The 18996-nt window shown below is 38.1% G+C and overlaps 1 protein-coding gene across 1 annotated transcript in view; it reads right to left on the bottom strand.

Moving 5' to 3' along the window:
* Positions 1 to 2748: 2748 nt before the first annotated feature.
* The window catches only part of ABCB7 (ATP binding cassette subfamily B member 7), a gene marked incomplete at both ends in the record, with an annotated part of 43730 nt that continues 27482 nt past the window's right edge, over positions 2749 to 18996 (bottom strand). Inside the window, 12 exons of the mRNA XM_079541818.1 lie at positions 2749 to 2967; positions 5625 to 5732; positions 7282 to 7385; positions 10193 to 10364; positions 10993 to 11122; positions 11285 to 11448; positions 12013 to 12170; positions 12599 to 12773; positions 13478 to 13565; positions 13644 to 13732; positions 14496 to 14764; positions 15199 to 15331. Of these exons, the coding sequence (XP_079397944.1) occupies positions 2749 to 2967; positions 5625 to 5732; positions 7282 to 7385; positions 10193 to 10364; positions 10993 to 11122; positions 11285 to 11448; positions 12013 to 12170; positions 12599 to 12773; positions 13478 to 13565; positions 13644 to 13732; positions 14496 to 14764; positions 15199 to 15331 (1809 nt within the window). The remainder of the gene's footprint in view (positions 2968 to 5624; positions 5733 to 7281; positions 7386 to 10192; positions 10365 to 10992; positions 11123 to 11284; positions 11449 to 12012; positions 12171 to 12598; positions 12774 to 13477; positions 13566 to 13643; positions 13733 to 14495; positions 14765 to 15198; positions 15332 to 18996) is intronic.

The following is an 18996-nucleotide window of genomic DNA, read 5'->3' as shown; positions in this document are numbered from 1 at the left end:
TCTGGGAACATTTCAAGAACTTGAAAAGCTTCTATTTAGAAAAGCAATGTTCCAAGTGACAGAAAAAGGGTGACAGAAAAGCGGGATAACCAAAGTTCAGAGGTTGTATCCATTTCCTGTAGAAATTGTAAAGCTTTTTAAAGAAATATCATATGCCATCTTGACAGTCAGAGAACTACAGTCAGCCTCCAAAGCCAGGACTCTCCCACCATTGTGTTCTAAATGCCTGCTTAGAATGGTGACATTTTGGAGCCATTGTACATGAATGAAAATCCTAAACAAAGAGGTCTGAGCAAAAGTTTTACCTTCTAGCATAGGTCCACAAAGTACTGCTACCACCTCCCCAACCCCCCTGCTCACAAGCTGCGCGTCACTCACTGTTTTACTCCTGCATCCCTCTGATAGGATTGTGCAAAATTGCCAACGCCCGAGAATCCTCATTTGCTCATTTACAGCTCTATGAGTTTTTCTGCCATTTAACTTGGGAAGGCAATCAGGAGGAACTTTTTTTTTTTTTTTTTTAAACCAGTAGGTTTTTTTTTCTTCCATTTCTTGTGTGCTGTTACCAAATTTACAATGGGAAAACACATTTTTGTAACCTGTGCCTTAAAAGCAGACAGACAAGCACATCACTCAAAGCCAGGAAGTTTTCAGATATCTCCAAATCTCACTGCAAAACTCTTCCCAACAAGTACTCTGCGATACCATCCTCTCTCAGGAAACACCTTTGTTAAGAGCTCTGCTTAACGTCTCACAAGCGGCAGCACATGGGCTGGCATAAAAAGCGATGGCAGAGACAGGCAATAGCCTCACAGCTGTAACAAACCCACTGCCAGTTTAAATAAAGCCTTGACCACTTCTTGTATTTACCATCTGATATCAATTCTCATCCCCAACATGTCATACTAAAATTCCTGGTGTGCTTGCAGACTCCATCCCCAGTGATCACAAAACACATGGGCCTTCTGTAATCACGTGCTCACCTGAAAACTTACCTTCACAATCAAATTTGGCATTAAAATGGCTTTGGGTTCAGACTGTTTAGATGCTAGTGCTTGCTTCTGTGCTCTCTTCAGTCAATTAATAGACCATCTAAGCCCTGCAATACGCGAAACTGTCCATCAAGAAAAAAAAGTAAAAAACACTTCCTTCAGACCTCTGACATTTCCAAAACTTCACCTTTATAAATCAGCCACACTGCTGCTAGAAACTAAAAATAAATTAAAATAAAAAACCTGGTGAAAATAAAATGATAAGCTACAAGAATTCTGAACTGTCAATTCATTAATAAGGCTCCATTTTGCTTCTGGACTCCAAGGATGAAAATAAGAGTCTTTGTATTCGATACAATCTTAAAATTATTTTAAACTGCTGATTGATAACAGATTCTTTTCCCCCCATCATTTTAATAGAGAGAAAATGAGTGACTAGCAGAAAAGATAACAAAGGTTTCAGTTCCTTTAAGATGCTGTTCCTGTATTTGGTTTCAAAGAAGGGCTTAATACAAAAGAATAAACACTATTCAGAAATAAACTTCAAGCAGCATCAAAATTCAGTGCTTTGCAAGTGCCCATACTGAGAAATTTTGCATAATTTTACTAACACAATTATATGAATGTAATTACACTGGTGTAATTTCTTAGAAAAAAATAAGTTGTTTTGCAGCATCCAAGAGAAGGATTTAAAAAAAAGCAAGAAAGGAATTATAGGAGAGTAGCTAGTAAAAAATAAACATGGTCAACATGCCTGGAAAGATAAGGCCTAAAACCACAATCCTGTAGCGTCCCAGGAATCACAAAGACTGAGGTTTTCTTGACACCGAAGAAGTTCTGACTATTGAGGTCTGGAGATGACTGCAACACTTCCAACATTATCCAGGTCATTTTCTCCCACCAGTGACAACAGAAACTCCTGACAGTTCTTACTGAGTGCCAGCCGCTCCCTAATGCCATGACTGAAGTGAAAAAGAGAACTGCATTCTGCTTTGCCTACTCAAGCAGATGTTGAGGATAAAGAATCCTGATCTTGGACTTCTGCTTTTCATTTAAATAAAAGGGAAGGTTCAGATTCTTTATATTTGCAGACAATATTTTGCATGTTTTCCATGAAGCGACATGATCATTTGTCAATCCTAGATTTTTGCTAGCTCTTAAAAACACTGAATTCTCTTGTGAAGGAATACATTTCCTGATGGTCTAGTTGCACAGGTGTTTTCTGAGGTGGATTATTCCAGTGCTTCGGTTCCTACTAAAAACTTTGAATATTTTGTTGATGCTTTTCTTATTCTTTACAGGAAGGATTTCCTACTAGACCACCACTCAAGAATTTAACTTGCGTCTTCCTCAACAGCAACTGAGTTCAACTTAGCCCAATTAAAACATGACATTTATCAATCAACGACATTAAGAAATAACGTAAATCAAGGACAAGTGTGTTTGCAATTTAATAATCCATCTTGAGCAGCTACCAAAAGATCTGACCAATGCCTACAAACTGCCATAAAATACACTCTTAGTTGAGACATTTAAAGTTTATGAAAAAGCTCAGCTCTTACAGATGCCAATGAATTTTAGTTTTGTAAAGATGCAGAATTAAAACTCCTTTGGTTGAAATTACGCCCCTCAGAGTAACTGTAAAAACCAAAAACTGCAAAACCCAGGAGGTTTTTGAATGGTGACTTAAAAAAACCAAACAAGAGCCGCATGTCACTGTTTATGTTGTGTAGAAAAGATTAATCCAGAATCATACTTAGCACGAACAGTTTCCACAGCCTTTCACACTATTGATAATTTCTTCTTGCAGTTTCTTCCTTTCCTCCTCTTTAGACATCTGGTTATTTCTCTCTCCCCAGTTCGGATCATTATGACTGTTTAGTACTTTGCTGCTCTGTGTATGCCACATTTCATAATACAGAGTGCTAGGACTTGCAAGAAGGTCTGCATGTCTACCACGTTCTGCAACTTTACCCTGCAAAAGAATGGGAGGGAGTGAGTAACAGTACTACCAGACCTTTAGGAACACAAACACTGCCAACACTCGGGCCAAAATTTTACAATAATTCTTAATTAGGAGAAGCAGGGACAGCACTGAAAAGCTGAATGCGCGTGCACTGAAATACATGTTGTTATGCTGTGTGCTGAAAACAAGGAGCTGAGTTCTTCTCAAGCAGGAGTGCAGATGTCTTCTGCCCACCTGGACAAAATTTAAAGCCCACCAACATGAGAAAGTTTACTATCTAAACTGAAAGTGCTATTTTAAAAAAGCACAGAACACTGTGTAAGAGGAACAGTATGATCAACTGCTACCAGAAAAAGGCTCACAAACCTAACAAAATAAACAGGTAATTGTCTTGGCATGGTAAGAAATAAGCTACATTGAAGCTAAGAGAAAAGAGCATGCAGAGAGGGAATTGTGCTAATGAACAGAAAGCATTTAAAATCAAATCCTAGAGACAACTAGCATAAATGGTGCTTTTAGATGGGTGCTCAGTTGCTTCTGTCATTTTAAGTGCCATCATGAAAACTGTGTGCATTTAGTTCATCTGTGCTCTTTGTTTTGAAGAGCAAAGCTGATTTATTGACTATCATCATGGAAATAGGAAGGAAGAGTTGGGGAAAATTCAAATCCTACAGCCATTGAAGCAACAGTGCTCTCTAGAAAAAAAAAAAAAACACAAAAAACCCCAGCCCCGCCAGTCTGACTCTTATCTTTCTGATTTGAAAGATACATTTACATTTGCTGACTTCAAATTAAAATAATGTATTCGTTCTCCAGCTATTCTTTCTTTTGGGAAAAGACAGCTACATGGATTTTGTGTTAGTTCCAAATTCTGATTTACAATTAAATCTACCTCCTTGTGACAGCAGCTGATGAACATGCTGGGAAACAAAATTGGGTCTTGTCACTTTTATTACTAGTCGTGCTGGTGGAATCTGAACAAATACACACTTGACCAACATAATTGCAGAATTTATTTTAACAACAGAGTGGTTAACTTAGAGAGTTCACTGTAGCAGAGACTGGGCTTTTCAATGATTAATTTTTTATTTTATTTTATTTTTTTTTTCAATAAACCTCAAACAATCCCTAGAAATTTATCTTCTCCATTTGGCTCTGCAGCATGAAGATCAATATAATTAGTGGTGTTTGTTTACTCACTTAAAAATGATTCTGATTTTATCTAGGCAAAGACACTCAAGTTGTAATGCAATACTTGCACAGCTAAGCAAAAACAGCCACGGTCACCTCATCACCTCATTTCAGTCACTGAATGAGCACAGCACTTGTCCATCAAGCTGGGGCAAGAGGCGACTTTCTGCTGAGCACCAGTGCTGCCTCCTGAGGCACTGCCGACTGAAAAGTAATGCACCACACTGCCTTACTCATTTACAATCTCTATCACACTAAAATCATTCATGAAAGTGAGCACCCTAGCTGTTTTACAGCTCTAGGTTGTGCTTTTATTTTTAATTTAACAGTTACAGGGTAGCACAAAACACTTCTTCAGAAGCTGTGAAAAACTTGCATTGAAAACAAAAAGTTGGAGACTGCCTTGTTACATGCTAAAACACGTTTGCAAGATGTAGTAACGTGCAGTTACACCAAGGATGTACCTTAGAAAAAGCTCTTTCAGCAACAGCCAAAAAAACCAAAGTGGAAAAAAACAAATTAAAAAAGTATTATAAATGAGTTCCACTACTTCACTTTAAGATTCATGTGAAGCTGAGGTTTGTACAGCAAAGATAATCACAAATGTGACCCTCACATAACATTTTATTCTAATTCTCCATGAAATCATCTAATGCACTGCAGGAATGATTTATTTTCTTCTAGATATACACATTTTTGTCTCTAAACACATCTGTGGTCACAAGCTATATATATAGTATATATATATATCTATATAGCAACTGAAATAAAAGAATGCAGAAATATCCTTTATATATCTATATCCAGTTACAGGCAACTGAAGAAAATGAACATAGGACGGAGTGAATATAAAGCAGAGGCTGAACAGTGGTATTAGTAGATCAAATATTGAAACTTTTCACAGAAGGGAAGCATACAGGAAAGGAATAATTACAGTTTTCTGCAGGAACAATAGAGAATGGGGTTGAGATTTGCAACAATTAGATTGAACAATCCTAAACAGCTTTATCTGCATGGAAACAGAACACATAGGACTCTCTTTTGCCCTTGAAATGAAAAAAATAATGGATGTATTTGAAAAAACTGGCACTCACTGAGTAATGAGAATAAAGCATAAATTGGTTTCATAATGGGTTCCCCCAATCTGACAGCAGCATGTAATAAATCTGATTAGAAACACGTAACATTAAGCCAGTCCCAAAGCATCAAGTGAAATTTGCCAGAATCCACATAAAGAACGCGTAGCTAAAATGCAAATGAAACAGAAATGCATGCAACATAGAAGAGCTGAACGTGCAAGTTTCTATAACTAAAACTGTCAGTTGCAAAGAGAGCTGGATTTTCCCAGCATGGCTCATCTCCACAGAAAGACTCCTCAGTAGCTTGGCAGAGGTTGGTATTTCACAATGGACACAGACCCTCTAAAATGAACACTGAGATTATGGGGGAATGACAGTTGCCAGCAGCAGCCTCACCTTATCCAGCACAATGATTTCATCTGCATCAACCACTGTTGACAGCCGGTGGGCAATGAAAACTGATGTCCGGTGTCTCACCACATCCTTCATAGCACTGAGAATATTCTGTAAGATTAAAATACAGATATACTTTTACGTGCTCCTAGACTGTAAAGAAGAAATAAAATCTGGAAATACACAAGTTACTGAAAATGAACATTGAGAAATTCCTCTAATACATCTAATGCTATACCAATAAGAGCGAGCTAAGGTTTACCTACAGAAGAAATAGAAGGAGTCCAAGCACAAAATGAAGTCTAATAAAGTCCTCATGCATGAGGAATGGAAGAGGAAAAGGAACAAAAAAAAAGCCTTCATTCACAAAAAAAATAATGCAGATATCCCACAGTACAAAGCTTTACTTGATTTCAGGAAAAGCTCCGCTGCGTAGCCATGCTACGAAACCAACATAATTAGCAGCTAAGACAAAAATAATAATAAAAATGACTTTCCAATTAAGGAAAGTTTAAGGAAAAAAACCTCTCAATACCATGTCAACATAGATACACCTCAGGACTGCTCAACTGTGTTCCATTCCAAACTGCACTCAGATGCAAGCAGCACCAACTGGGGAGTTTGTGTCCCCACTACAGTAAGTGAAATGCCCACTTATTTCTGACAAAGGCAAGCATTTTGCAGGGAAAACATTCCAATTGAAATGATTCATTTTCATTGGATGTCTTTAAAGTGCAGCTTTGCTGCAAAGCTTTCGGCTTTATGATTCTTGCCATAAACATGAGAAAATGAAAGAAAGAACCAAGCAGAATTGCATATGTTACAAATGTTTTTCATCCAATGAGGAAGCTGTACTATATTTGAATGAGGTGCTATATAGGTGTACAGTTAGTACTCTGATTTCCTTACACCTGGAAAATGAAAGTAATTTAGTGATTATACGTCAATAAATTCGCTCAATAATTTGCATAAGTGAACACAAACACAGCTCTAGCTCTAGTTTCTGATGACAGTTTGTGAAATTACTGCTGGTGCTGAGAGTTGTGTGTTTAAGCAAAGATGTAGTTATGAAGCCTGATGCAGTTACCGTGGTAGTGTCATGACATCCATGTCACAACACTCTGATGTTTCACAGCCCTTCCTGTGAAATGAATACAAATTAATACCAGCGCTGCAGGTTACGCCTACCTGATTTGCATCTCAGAAAGATGCTGCACAACAAACAAGAGTTTCTGCTCTGCACTACGTCACAATTATTTATAAGATGATTGTACTGAATGCTAAACATCATCCGAACAGCTTTTAACATGAACTGGAAAGCTTTACACATAGTCCCCGGCCACACTGGGTATCCATAATGGCATCGAGAAAGGAATGTTTAATGGTGAATAAGACTTCAACAGTATAAAACAGAAGGTATACCCAGAGATACAGCTGATATCCTTTCACTATGTCTCCAGATGGGCAGAGACACCTCTGCTCTGGCCTTTAAGAAAAGGGACCAAGCATAGGATCTCTTCACAGCAACCCTAGGAAAACTAATTTCAGCAATCCGACAGTAAGAACAGAATTCTTTCTGAGAGGGAACAGACAAGGAAAAAGCATCAGAATCAGACATCGTTACACCACTTAAGCTTTACATTTATTTATCCCAATTTACCTCTTCTGTAATTGAATCTAAAGATGATGTCGCTTCATCATAGAGAAAAATGTGTGGTTCCTTTAACATTGCTCTAGCAATTGCAACTCTTTGCTTTTCTCCTCCTAAATAAAGCAGGGAGAGGGAAGGAAGAGGGAAAAAAATGAAGTTATAACTGTGACCTGCATGATATTCCAGACTCAACAGCAAACATGACTGTTTTGTTGTTTTGTTTCATTTTTTCAGTATAGATCGTAACTGCTACTGATGAAGGTCTGTGCATAGGTTGTGTAAGGTAACACACAGGTTCTCACACTCTGGTAAATCTAAAGTGGTTCAACATGGCTTACAGTCTTAGAAAAGAACATCAGACTGTTTCATACACACTACAAGGCAAAAGTCTCACACAGAGAACTAATAATGGCAGTGCATGGTAACTTAACTCCACACACCAATGGGCATGCACCAATTTGCCTACTCTAAGCTAATACCTCATGCATTATATAAACAAATATACATCCCATTTTCTCTCACAAATTAACCATACTCTGATCATGCCTGCTGTGTTTTATTCCACACATCTTGGATGTGTATTTTTGACTCCTTCAATTCTCTCCTTCAAGTTCATCTATCTTTCCAGTCCTCTATGGCCAAACCCAACATCTTTCACAAGCAAATTTCCATTTAGGAACACAATTAACACAGTACTGAAAACCACCTTCATTATGCAATCTACCGCCTTTTGGTTTTTGATATGACCAATTTTCAAACTTGCTTCCTTCCTTCCTTCACAACTCTTACAGACAGCATTTACCCAAGAATAACTTGGGACAAGTTTTACAGACAGGAAAACAGGTGCATTTGAGAGCTTAAAATCTGCAAAACATTTGGCATGCAATACAAACATTCACATTCATGTATTTGTCCTCCATTGTTTCATTCAAGACTGTGAAATATTCCATTTAATATAATTACATTCTTGTTAATGCTCCATACCTATTAGGAGAGAACATGCTTTAACAAACCATTTAAAAGGCTGATAATAATCCCGCAGTTCAAATTTTATCTGGCTTCAGCAGAACTCAGTAGCAAATAGAACTGTACAGTTTGCTCAGTCTATTTTAATGTGCTCTCTCTCTCTTTTAAAGCATAGATATTGACAAGCTGTGAGTTTTAAACATGATTGAAAGTCACACAATGATAACAAAATCCAAGGTCTTTTTCTTTACATTAGCAGAATGCAGACTTGTTTCACATTCTTCTCCATTCACACTCAGGGCTGCTGCAGTGTTTTGTTTTGCTCACAGAGTTTTGTGTTTGGGATTGCTACAGCTCTATCTACTAAAAAACACCGAAATGCATTCTACTCGAAGAAGCCCAAGCTACTATATTTCTGTGTAAACCACAAGACATTCCAAACATGTAGTTGGTCAAATCTTCTAGAAATTACTGCTTTTGGGAGACAGGCAGCAGGACAAACCTTTCATCATTATCACTGTCCTCTGCAGTTCAGCCAGTATCTATTTTATATCTTCCACTCACTCATCCAGATTTGTACTTCACATTTTATTTCCCTTCTAACCTTCCCCGTATTTCCTTTTCACTGATGTGCATGCTTTCTCCTGCACATACTTTCTGGATACAGAATGTGACCTCCAATCCTGTTTCAGAGAAACCAAGACTGCAGCAGCTGCAGAGTAAGAAAAAGCCACATAGAGCTTGCTTTCTTTGCAAGAGGCAGCATCGCTGCCAGAACCTGTCCTGCTCCTGGGCCCCTGCCTCTGAGCCCACCATGCCTAACCAGTTCCACATCCTCTGAAGAGCCAGCATTGTTCCTGAACACCCTCAGTACCTTGGAACGTCCAAACTCACAGAGACAGACCTGACCCATCTTCTCTATAGGGCCATACCTCATTCCCAGCAGAGCAGAACAGTCTCACACCGCTGCTCCATCCTACATGCAAATGGGAACGGTTGACCCTTATGCTGTGTCTTGAGGTGGAAGAAAATTAACCAGCTCTGCCACACAAGCTTACACGTTTGCTATGAAGTAAGGCTGTGTACTTAGGAGTTATTTAAGACACATTCTTCACGTCCCCACAGCAAAGTGGCCTCTGCTCAGGAGATATTTTCTAAGTTTCTACTCCCTGCACACAACTCAGTGTCATGCTATCCTGTCAAAATCCTCCCATTTTTTGGTGAACTCAGAGTTATCTAAAAAACTTCAGGCATTTTTAAAAAAAACAAAAAGCAAAGCCAGGTTGTGATACTGTTGTTCTACACCGTATGGTTGTGCTACTTTATACGGGTGCATACGCAGCTACAGAGGAACTTGGACAACCTAAACTTCAGAACTAAGGTCACATCATATCAATCCATAGCTCAAAGATACACAGACATCATTTCCATGTTGTTTCAGATACAGTTCAAAACAGTAAGACATGAAGGCACTTCCAACTGTTAACAGGCTGCAAAGCTACTACGGTGTAACAGCAACATATCCCACAGCATTACAACGACAGAAGTAAAAAAATCTCACTTCCAGCTGCTAGAAGTTTCAATTTAAGAATTCAAATGGGGAAGGTCTATGCACTTAGATAAGCCTTTAACATGCAAAGCACACAAAGTTCCCAATTCTATTTGCACGCATTCCACTATCCAAACACATTACAAGACCGGTACTTTTCTGCTTAGATGAATTCTACATGCTTATATATCAACTCATTTAATACTAGCCCCTGAAAATGCCTTCTTTTAAGTATCAAGTAGACTACAGTTGCCCAAACCATGGATTTTCGTATTAATGTTCTAGCTCTGCGTTCATATTATTATGTAAATAAGCTAAAAGCAGCTTTGACTGAGGAATAAGTTATGCATTGACCTTCGAGGTAACAGAAGGGATGCAAATGAGCATGCACACTAAATGACCTACCAGAGAGCTTGAGTCCTCGTTCACCAACCTGTGTGTTGTAACCATTAGGCATTCGAAGGATAGCATCATGGATTCCTGCAAACTTGGCGACTGCATACACCTCTTCTGGTGTAGCACTGATATTTCCATAGAGCAGATTGTAATAGATAGTATTATGGAACAGAACAGCATCCTACAACGTGGAAAAAGCATTTTAAACAAGAAACCATGAATGATAGTCCAAGAAACTTCCCACATCCATGAAATAAGTACAGAGTAATCCGTATTTTTCCACAAAGCCTAATGAAATTTTGGGGAAATTTCCAGCTCTAAGAAGCTTAAACTCATTTCTGGAATTGGGTCTATACAATGATGCACAGGAAAATGTTGCAATATTTCCAGGAGAAAAAAAAAAAAAAAAAAAAAAGCAGAGAGATTTTCAAAGGAACTAGACAATACCACTGTGAGAATTACCATTACGATAGGCTATTTGGGAAGAACTATCATAGAATCATAGAATGGCCTGGGTTGAAAAGGACCACAATGATCATCTAGTTTCATCCTCCCTGCTATGTGCAGGGTTGCCAATCTCCCTGATGGGGCTGCCCAGAGCCACATCCAGCCTGGCCTTGAATGCCTCCAGGGATGGGGCATCCACAGACTCTCTGGGCTGTGTGCTGTTCCAGTGCTTCACCATCTTCTCAGTGAAAAATTTCTTCCTAGTATCTAACCTAAATCTCCCACCTTAGTTTAAAACCATTTCCCCTTGTCCTACCACTACTAACACAGGTAAACAGTCATTCCCACAAAAGAAGTTATACCTGAGGTACAACTCCTATTGCCTTTCTCAGGCTTTCCAAACTGACATCTTGTATATTCTGTCCGGCAACATAGATGTTTCCTTTCTGGGGTTCATAGAAACGAAACAGTAATCTCACAATTGTGCTTTTCCTGAAATTGAAAAGGATTGAAGCTGATGTTACGCTCCGTGTTTGTCACTTATAATCTCCAATCAAAACTGCCACAAACAGAAACAATAAAAACCAAAACAAGAACACGTTTAAAAAACGCCAATCAATGATGCAGAATTTCGTATTTAGTCCATTTACCCACCCTGACCCACTACCTCCTACAATGGCCACTTTCTTTCCCGCAGGAACTTCAAAAGACACTCCAGCAAGGATTTTCTGCCCCTCAAGGTATTCAAAATGCACATTATCAAAGGCGATAGTAGCCGTCTGTGGTGTGATCTGCAGGGGTGGAGCCAGTTCTTTGTCCTATTAAAAGAAGAGTGCTGCTTTATATGCTGCCCAGGAAGTATCTCAAGCAGTTCAACAAGCTTAACTAACAGTCAATCTCCTAGCTTAGGAAAAGGCAAACAGACACTCTAGCTTGGATATGTTTAAAGTAATTACATTCAGCCACAAAAGTAATGTCGGTTTGTTCCTCCTTTTCTCCAAAGAAGGCAAAAGTTTATGTCGTAAACGCTTTGCTTCACAACTTCTTCTGCAGTAATAAATTCTGCATCATTAATTACAAATAAAAATGTAAGCACAATGCGCGAATACTTAAATTAAAACCCAGTACAAACACAGCTTCCACAAAGCAACTTTTGATGTCACTAAAAGGTTCTGCAAGTAAAAAAAAAAAAAAAAAAAAAAAAAAGCAGCTGCTATAGCACTCGCTGCATTTAAAGAGGATACAGAACAGCATCCTTCCCCAATATCTCTTTCTTGAATAGAAATTAAACCTGAAAGGTAACAGAGTGAAATGACAGTGTTGCTAGAAAACACCCCTGTTACACATCCATACACTTTAAAGCAAAAGAAGCTACTACTTACTTTGATTTTGGTATCTACACTGAGAAGGGTAAACAAGGTATTCATATCGATAAGGGCTTGTCTTGTCTCTCTGTAAACTGTTCCCAGGAAGTTCAGGGGAAGAGAAAGCTGGAACAGCAGTCCATTCACCATTACTAGATCTCCAACAGACAGGCTGCCTTCAGACCAAATGGATATGAGAGAACAAGGAGATGCAAGACGTTATTTGTTAAAAGCACCACGGTATTTCTAAAAAAAGACCAAGTCTATCAAGTCCTTTTATCCCATTTCTAAAATCAGTTTGGATAGCAAACAAAATCTTCACAGAAAATCGGATTTTATATTGGAAGGTTACTGTATATATCTCTAAAACATCCTTAAGAAAATCATACTGGTTACTGTATACACATCTCAGTAACCGGTATGATTTCGTTAAAAATGTTTTGGAACTTTGGCAATCAGAGAAAGAACTATTAATGCTTCAAGAGTCTCCAATATTCTCAAGAAACGAGACTCCTGGACTGTCACATCAACCACAGATCAACTAACATCTCTATTATGAATTAAGTAAAAGCAAATTGATTTTAACTTCAGACAGGCCAGTTACCTGCAACAATGCCTTGGCTAGCAAGTACCATGATAGCCGTTAAACCGACACTAAATATAGCACTTTGTCCAAAATTCAGGAGAGCTAAAGTAGAGGTAGTCTTCAATGAGGCATTTTCATACATCTTCAAGAATCCATCATACCGTTGGGCCTCGTATTTTTCATTATTGAAATACTGCAACATACCCAAAAACAATAAATGTGACATTCTCAATCGTATCAGACTGTATGCAGCAAAGCCAAACATCAGCTCCTATGTACTAAAAGGAAAGTTAATGTTCCACATGGACTAGGACATCCTTGTAACACTGACAATTGCAAAGTTTAGAGAACAGTAGTTCTCACACTATTGCTTTCTTCTTCTGTCTGGTTCTAGTTCTCCAGCTAGCAGTGTGAAATCAGCATAGGCCTGCTCAGTTTCAAAACTTTGCACATGATTTTTCAAGTGAAGCAGCAGAAAATCCAATAGAGACTTGTTCCTTGGTGTGAAAATTGCAACGGCACGGTACAAAATAGCAACAGGTGATGAAAACAGTACACATGGTCATTTGAGAAGGCAATATGTAGCAGACTGACGTTCAGAAGATAGTTTTTGGAAATGAGTCTTTAAAACAAAGCTTACACTTCCCATAAACTGATAGTTGAGGCAATTCAGTCATGAAGAACTTATCACTCTTTGGCAGCCAAGAGATTTTTAAAGCCCCACTGGCAACCTTCATGATACTCTACCTACAACTTCCAAGCAGCACCCTTCAAATGAATGGTTTTTATAAACATATGCTATAGTTCCAAATATGTAGCCCTATAAAAGATAAATCTTACGACTCACTTTGCTTAGGCTTATAGAAAGAAGAGCCCAGCAGGAATGCTCGATCTTACCTTCACAGTCTCATAATTCAGTAGTGAGTCAATTGCAGCATTACCTGCATCGTTATCTGCTTTGTTCATTTCTATTCGAAACTTGGTCCTGCAAAACGAAGGCTTAATACAATCAAAAGTTCAGGCTGAGGCAACACTAAGCGACGAATCTGAGGGGATGCCTTACCTCCACTGTGTAATTCCTATCGTGAAGGCTGCATATGCTCCCAAAGTCCCCAAGGTAACTAATGCAAACTCTGCTCCACATTTGTAATACTACAAGATTTAAAAAAAAAAACAACAGGTAATAGTTTTAAAAGCTTCACCGTTTCCCAAAATCATGATATTTCAGCTCCCCAGTTTAAACAGCTTAAGTCTAAATACAGGCATAAATTCAAAAGGAAAGGAACAGCGTAAGACAAAAAAAAAAGACACACAAGAGCTAGTGAATTACAATACTGTACCAGAAAGTTACTTTTTCTGTTATATAACAAATGTTGATTTTTTTTCATAAATATTTGTTTTCACGATTCTTATGTAGATTTGGATAGAAAGCTGAAGACAGCAGGAGAAATAAATGGCCTTGTGAAACAGCTTGCAATGCTTTTTTTTTTTTTCCTATCTCAGAGCACATAAGGAGAGAAATGTCAGAAGAAATTCAGGCTGGTTGGCTGTTAGCTTAATTTGCAACTTCCATAGGTTATAAAAATTTAACCCAATATAAACAACATTTTTAACTTTATTACATTCAAATCCTTCAAAAAAAAAAAAAAAAGAGAAATAAACAAAACTTTTAATTTCTAATTTAGTCTAAACTGCATAACTAAGACTTAGATTTTAGCATACTAATAACCAAACACTTCAAGTACAGTAATTATATTTGAAAACTGTGTATTACTTCCCTTTAGAGTAGCTCTTTTCAGAACCAACTTGTAAATTCAATAATTACTTTCCCTAATACTTTGCAGACTTTGCTAAAAGAAAAAAAATCAGTGTTTTACTACTAAACAAGACAATTCCAGCTCATGAACACACTTACCAGAATTCCACTGACCAGTGCCACTTCAAACATGGTAGGTCCCAAATTAAATACCAACGCACTGAGAACAAAGCTGATGCCCCTCGTTCCTCTGTCGATGGTTTTTGACAGAGCTCCAGTTTGCCTACTTAGATGGAATGCTAAATCCAGGTTATGAAGATGCAGAAAAACATTCTTTGCTATCCTTCGGATTGAATTTTGAGCCACTTTCCCAAATACTGCATTCCTAGCTTCATTAAATAATGCTGCCCCAGCTCTTGAGATGCCATCTAGAAAAAATTGAAAAATTTAAAAAAAAATTTTGTTCAAATCCTCTTTGTGCATGAAAACATGTAAGATTCATTCTTTACATAGTTTCAACTTGTTTTTCATTTCAAGTCTAATTTATATTTAATTGGTCCAAAACTTAATGTTATTTTGCATTTATAAACCACCACATGTGCATTTTAGATTAGTTCTGTTCTCAGCTGGTCTAAGCAAAGGGTAGAATTTATAATCAGTGATTGTTTCTACAAGCATTATTTCATTTTATAACTGGAATGTCAGAAGTAGACTCACAGAACATTGGAAGTAAGACATCAAAACAGAAGTCACTATGGAATAACTACCTCAGATGCTTTGCAGTGCAAAGGTGGGAAGCTCTGCTATCCCTCTACCTTGGCAAAACCAGCAAATAGTCTACAGATCTGGGAATCCCACTTACAGCCTATGAGAACAGCAGTTGCCACAGTTGCGACCGTGTTGGGTGCATCGCTCAGGTTCAGCACATTTCCAGATACCTGGTTGAGGTTGTCTACTGCATATTTAAACATGAAGGGAACCAATATATTCATAGCCTAAAAGCAGAAAAACACCAATTAGTCTGTATGCATTAAAACACACCTATGCCACACGAATATTTTTTCTGAATTAGCTGTACTGTTACATTTAGCTCTTAAACACTTCGTGCTGGTGGTGCAGCTTTCTGCATCTCAACTACAACACCCTCCAGACTATTACGTCTTTACTCCCAGTACTGCAGGGTCATCTGTGTCTCGCATGCACGCAATCAGTTTCCATCCAAAAAAAACCAACAAGCCACCCACCCCTTGCTACCTCCAGGTCAAAGATGCATTAAAACAAAGCTCCATTTAAACCAAAGGAAAGAAGTCATTCCACTCTATACCTCAGTATTTAAATAATGCTTTCCATTCACAGCATTAACTTAATACCTGCACTAATGCCAACAGTGACAAGAAAGGCTTTCTACAACCTACTGTGAATTACTTTAGCAAAATGAGCTTTCAAACAAAACACCTCAACTGGATCCACATCAACCACATGGTATCACTTGATTTTTTTTTGAGAACACCAAAACCCAAATGAATCTAAACAGTGATGTCTCCTTTACATCTGAAAAAGGTACAGTTACATGCATCAACAGAGCAACTTCCAGATTATCTTTTTCCAATTTGCCCTTGAACAACTGGAGTGTAGAAGAAAAATACTGACTTCTAAGCAAGCATAAAGACCTTAAGCCTTGTTAATATTTCATTATTACACCACTCATTTTCACCAATAATGAAAAATACCACTAAATTTAATTGACATAATTCATCCAAGCCGCTTCTACCTAAGATTCTGAAGTTGTTAAAGGTTCCTGGCAGTTGAACAACCACCTTAAAGTCTTATAATCACGGACGATGTTTAAAGACTTTACAGTTAGCTGACTTGTTTAAGGGATTTTTTTTTTTAATTAAGGTAATAAGAAAAAAAATGCAGGCAGATGACAATTTATTTCACACAATAACAATAAACAGACTTACAAAAACATTTCAGCTCTCTCCACCAAATGTTTTGTACGCCCACTTAGATCTCAATTGTATTTAGGGACATCAGTCACAGATGAAAGTCCATTGAAAAAAATGAAGTTAACTGGATCAAACTAGGTTTCATGTGAAAAGAGTGCTAAAACCTTTTATGAAGTCAGTCTAAATTCAAGTTGGAAGGGGACCTCAGATCTATCAAATATTCTCAGCATTAAAACCACTGTAAGTACTGAAGAGTAGCGCTTAACCAAGAGAGAAAACTGCATTCTTGGAAGCAAGTCTTTAAACTAAAGGATTAAAGAAAACCATTGTGTTCATCTCTTTAATTTACTGTCTAGTTTTTAACATTATTTTAGGCAAGAGCTTCAAACACAAACAGAAGGAATTCTCTCTCTCCTCTTCCTTTCTTTCTCTCCTCTCTGAAATATACCAAGCAAAATAAATATATAGAAAAAGGCAAGAAAGCTCTCAGCACAGCATACTCCATATAATCCCTGAGAGAAGACGGATGAGAAATGAGACACTGAGGTGAGATTATTGCTGATCAGCTCGTGGCTGAAAACAGAAACCAGGTCAAAGATGAGGTCCTGTTTCAAATACACTCCTCTGAAATTTACCCACTGCCACCCTGAGCGTCATTCACAACAGCCCTCTTTCCACAGAACTGTGGAAATCTCCCTTGGCAAAAGAAAAAAAAAGAGACAACAAATACCACCAAACAGTCAGTACACAACAATGACCGATAACTTCAATTATGCAACAGCAGAAGAACTGGTTACTGTCACGATGTGCTTAAATGCTAAACACAGAGCCCCACAAAGAACTCAGAATGCATTAACAGAGATCCTGAAGCTATACAACACTGGAATCCAAAAACCCCACTGCCCCCCACAGTATAATAAAAAACCAAGCTACTTTTCCCTTCAGAGTTACTAAAATTCCATTTTTGGCAGCACTTTTTTCTTAATAAAGAAGAATACACTACCATCAGTGTTACAGTGATGACCAACCTGACAAGGTGCAGGTTTTCCTGGGAGAGACCATTCAGTGGAAAATAAGCGCATTGTAATGCAGATTGTCCTCATTTCCTGCAGGTTCTCACCGATCTCTCTGCAGGGATTTTACTCATCAGACAATGCTGCGCTACAGGTAGCTCAGAAACAGAACCACAGATACATTTTGAAGTCCATTTAAAGAAAAGAAAAAAAAAAAACCAACCACGTATTCTATAAACTGCAGTTTTCCTTCACAATGAATTTAACCTAACTTCACAGAAATATCTTCCTTCACATCAGTATAATTCTGCCCAATAGAGTATTACAAGCCTTGTCTCAGGCCATAGTTGTTCTGACTCCTGCAGGGTAACGTTTGAAAAATAGGCAGCGCAGTACTGCATTTCATTAGCCATCACCGCAGTCTGCTTTCCAGTCAGAAAGAGAAAAAAAGTTAATCTCAAAAAGTATACTGCAAGAGAGATGAGAGAACACGATTACGAACAAGCCTTTCTTACTCAATCTGTGAAGTCAATGAGATCCTGTTCACATTCACAGAATCTAAATTTGGTCAGCTTTTTGCACAAACTGCAGCTATCCTTCATAGCCCAGATCTGCTGGCACAGAACACAAAGCATTTAGCACACCTAGGTACACCAGGAAAAACTCCTGTGCACAACTGCCTTATGCAGTGTACTTACAGAGGTTTCCCTCCTCTTTCCGATGCCTGAACGTTTGGTAATAATCCCCATTTAAGTCTTTTTTAAGATACAGATAAGAAGTGTTCGCATTTATAATTCTGAATGAATAGCTAATCCCTGTCTGAACTTATTGGAAAGCAAACAGCACCAGTGAAGTCATCTCAGCTTAACAGTCCACATTTAACAGCAGGTTATAGAGCAGTACATCATGCTTAAATGGTTCAAACTTCTTTTTTTTTTAAATGACTGCACTGTTTTAAGCTGATAATGCACCATCATCTCTGCTCCCATGTGAGACTGCACTACTTTTAGGGCAAACAGTCTTATCTTTCATTTTGCTTTTTCCAGTACTTCTTGTTTAATAAAGATGATGAATTAGTGACAGGCTGAGCTCCAACATGATAAAACCGGTCTACAGTGTTGCCAATAATCCAATGAAAAACATCAACATGAAGATGACTGAGTTTACCTCTGGACCAATATAAAAGCACGTATTCAACAGCTCTAGTTGAGGAAGTATGAACAGAAAATTCCATCCCGTAAGGCAAGATAGGTATCAAAATCTAGAAAATAAGGTCCAAATGAGGGAACAACATTCTAGCTTCATGCCTTCTTCACATTCACTGATTATCTACAGCACACTGTTTCAGTAAGAATTAAAAAAGTTTAGAACTACTCATCCACGATTTCTCAAAAAACTAACAGTTTCTAAAGGTTTACTGTAATTGTCTAACTCCATGTAATCACGAGAAGAATGCCAACGATGATGCGCACTCACATAACTGATCAGAGATGCAATTATCTTTGCACACAGACAACATCTACAGTACCACACTCCTCTGTTTAGCCAAACAACTTATTCTCCTGAAATTTACAGAATCAGAAGTCAGTCGAAATGCAAACAATCTGAAAGATTTCTCTGGCTCATGAATAACACATGCTTGGTGTGACCACGAGGCCAAAAAACCACTGCAGAATGACAGAGGTGACAAGAGATTCT

The sequence above is a fragment of the Tetrao urogallus genome (assembly GCF_951394365.1).
Source record: "Tetrao urogallus genome assembly, chromosome: 13".
In the NCBI taxonomy this organism is placed as follows: Eukaryota; Metazoa; Chordata; class Aves; order Galliformes; family Phasianidae; genus Tetrao; species Tetrao urogallus.
Note: the sequence above shows the minus strand (reverse complement) of the source record. Positions and strands in the feature narration are given on the sequence as shown.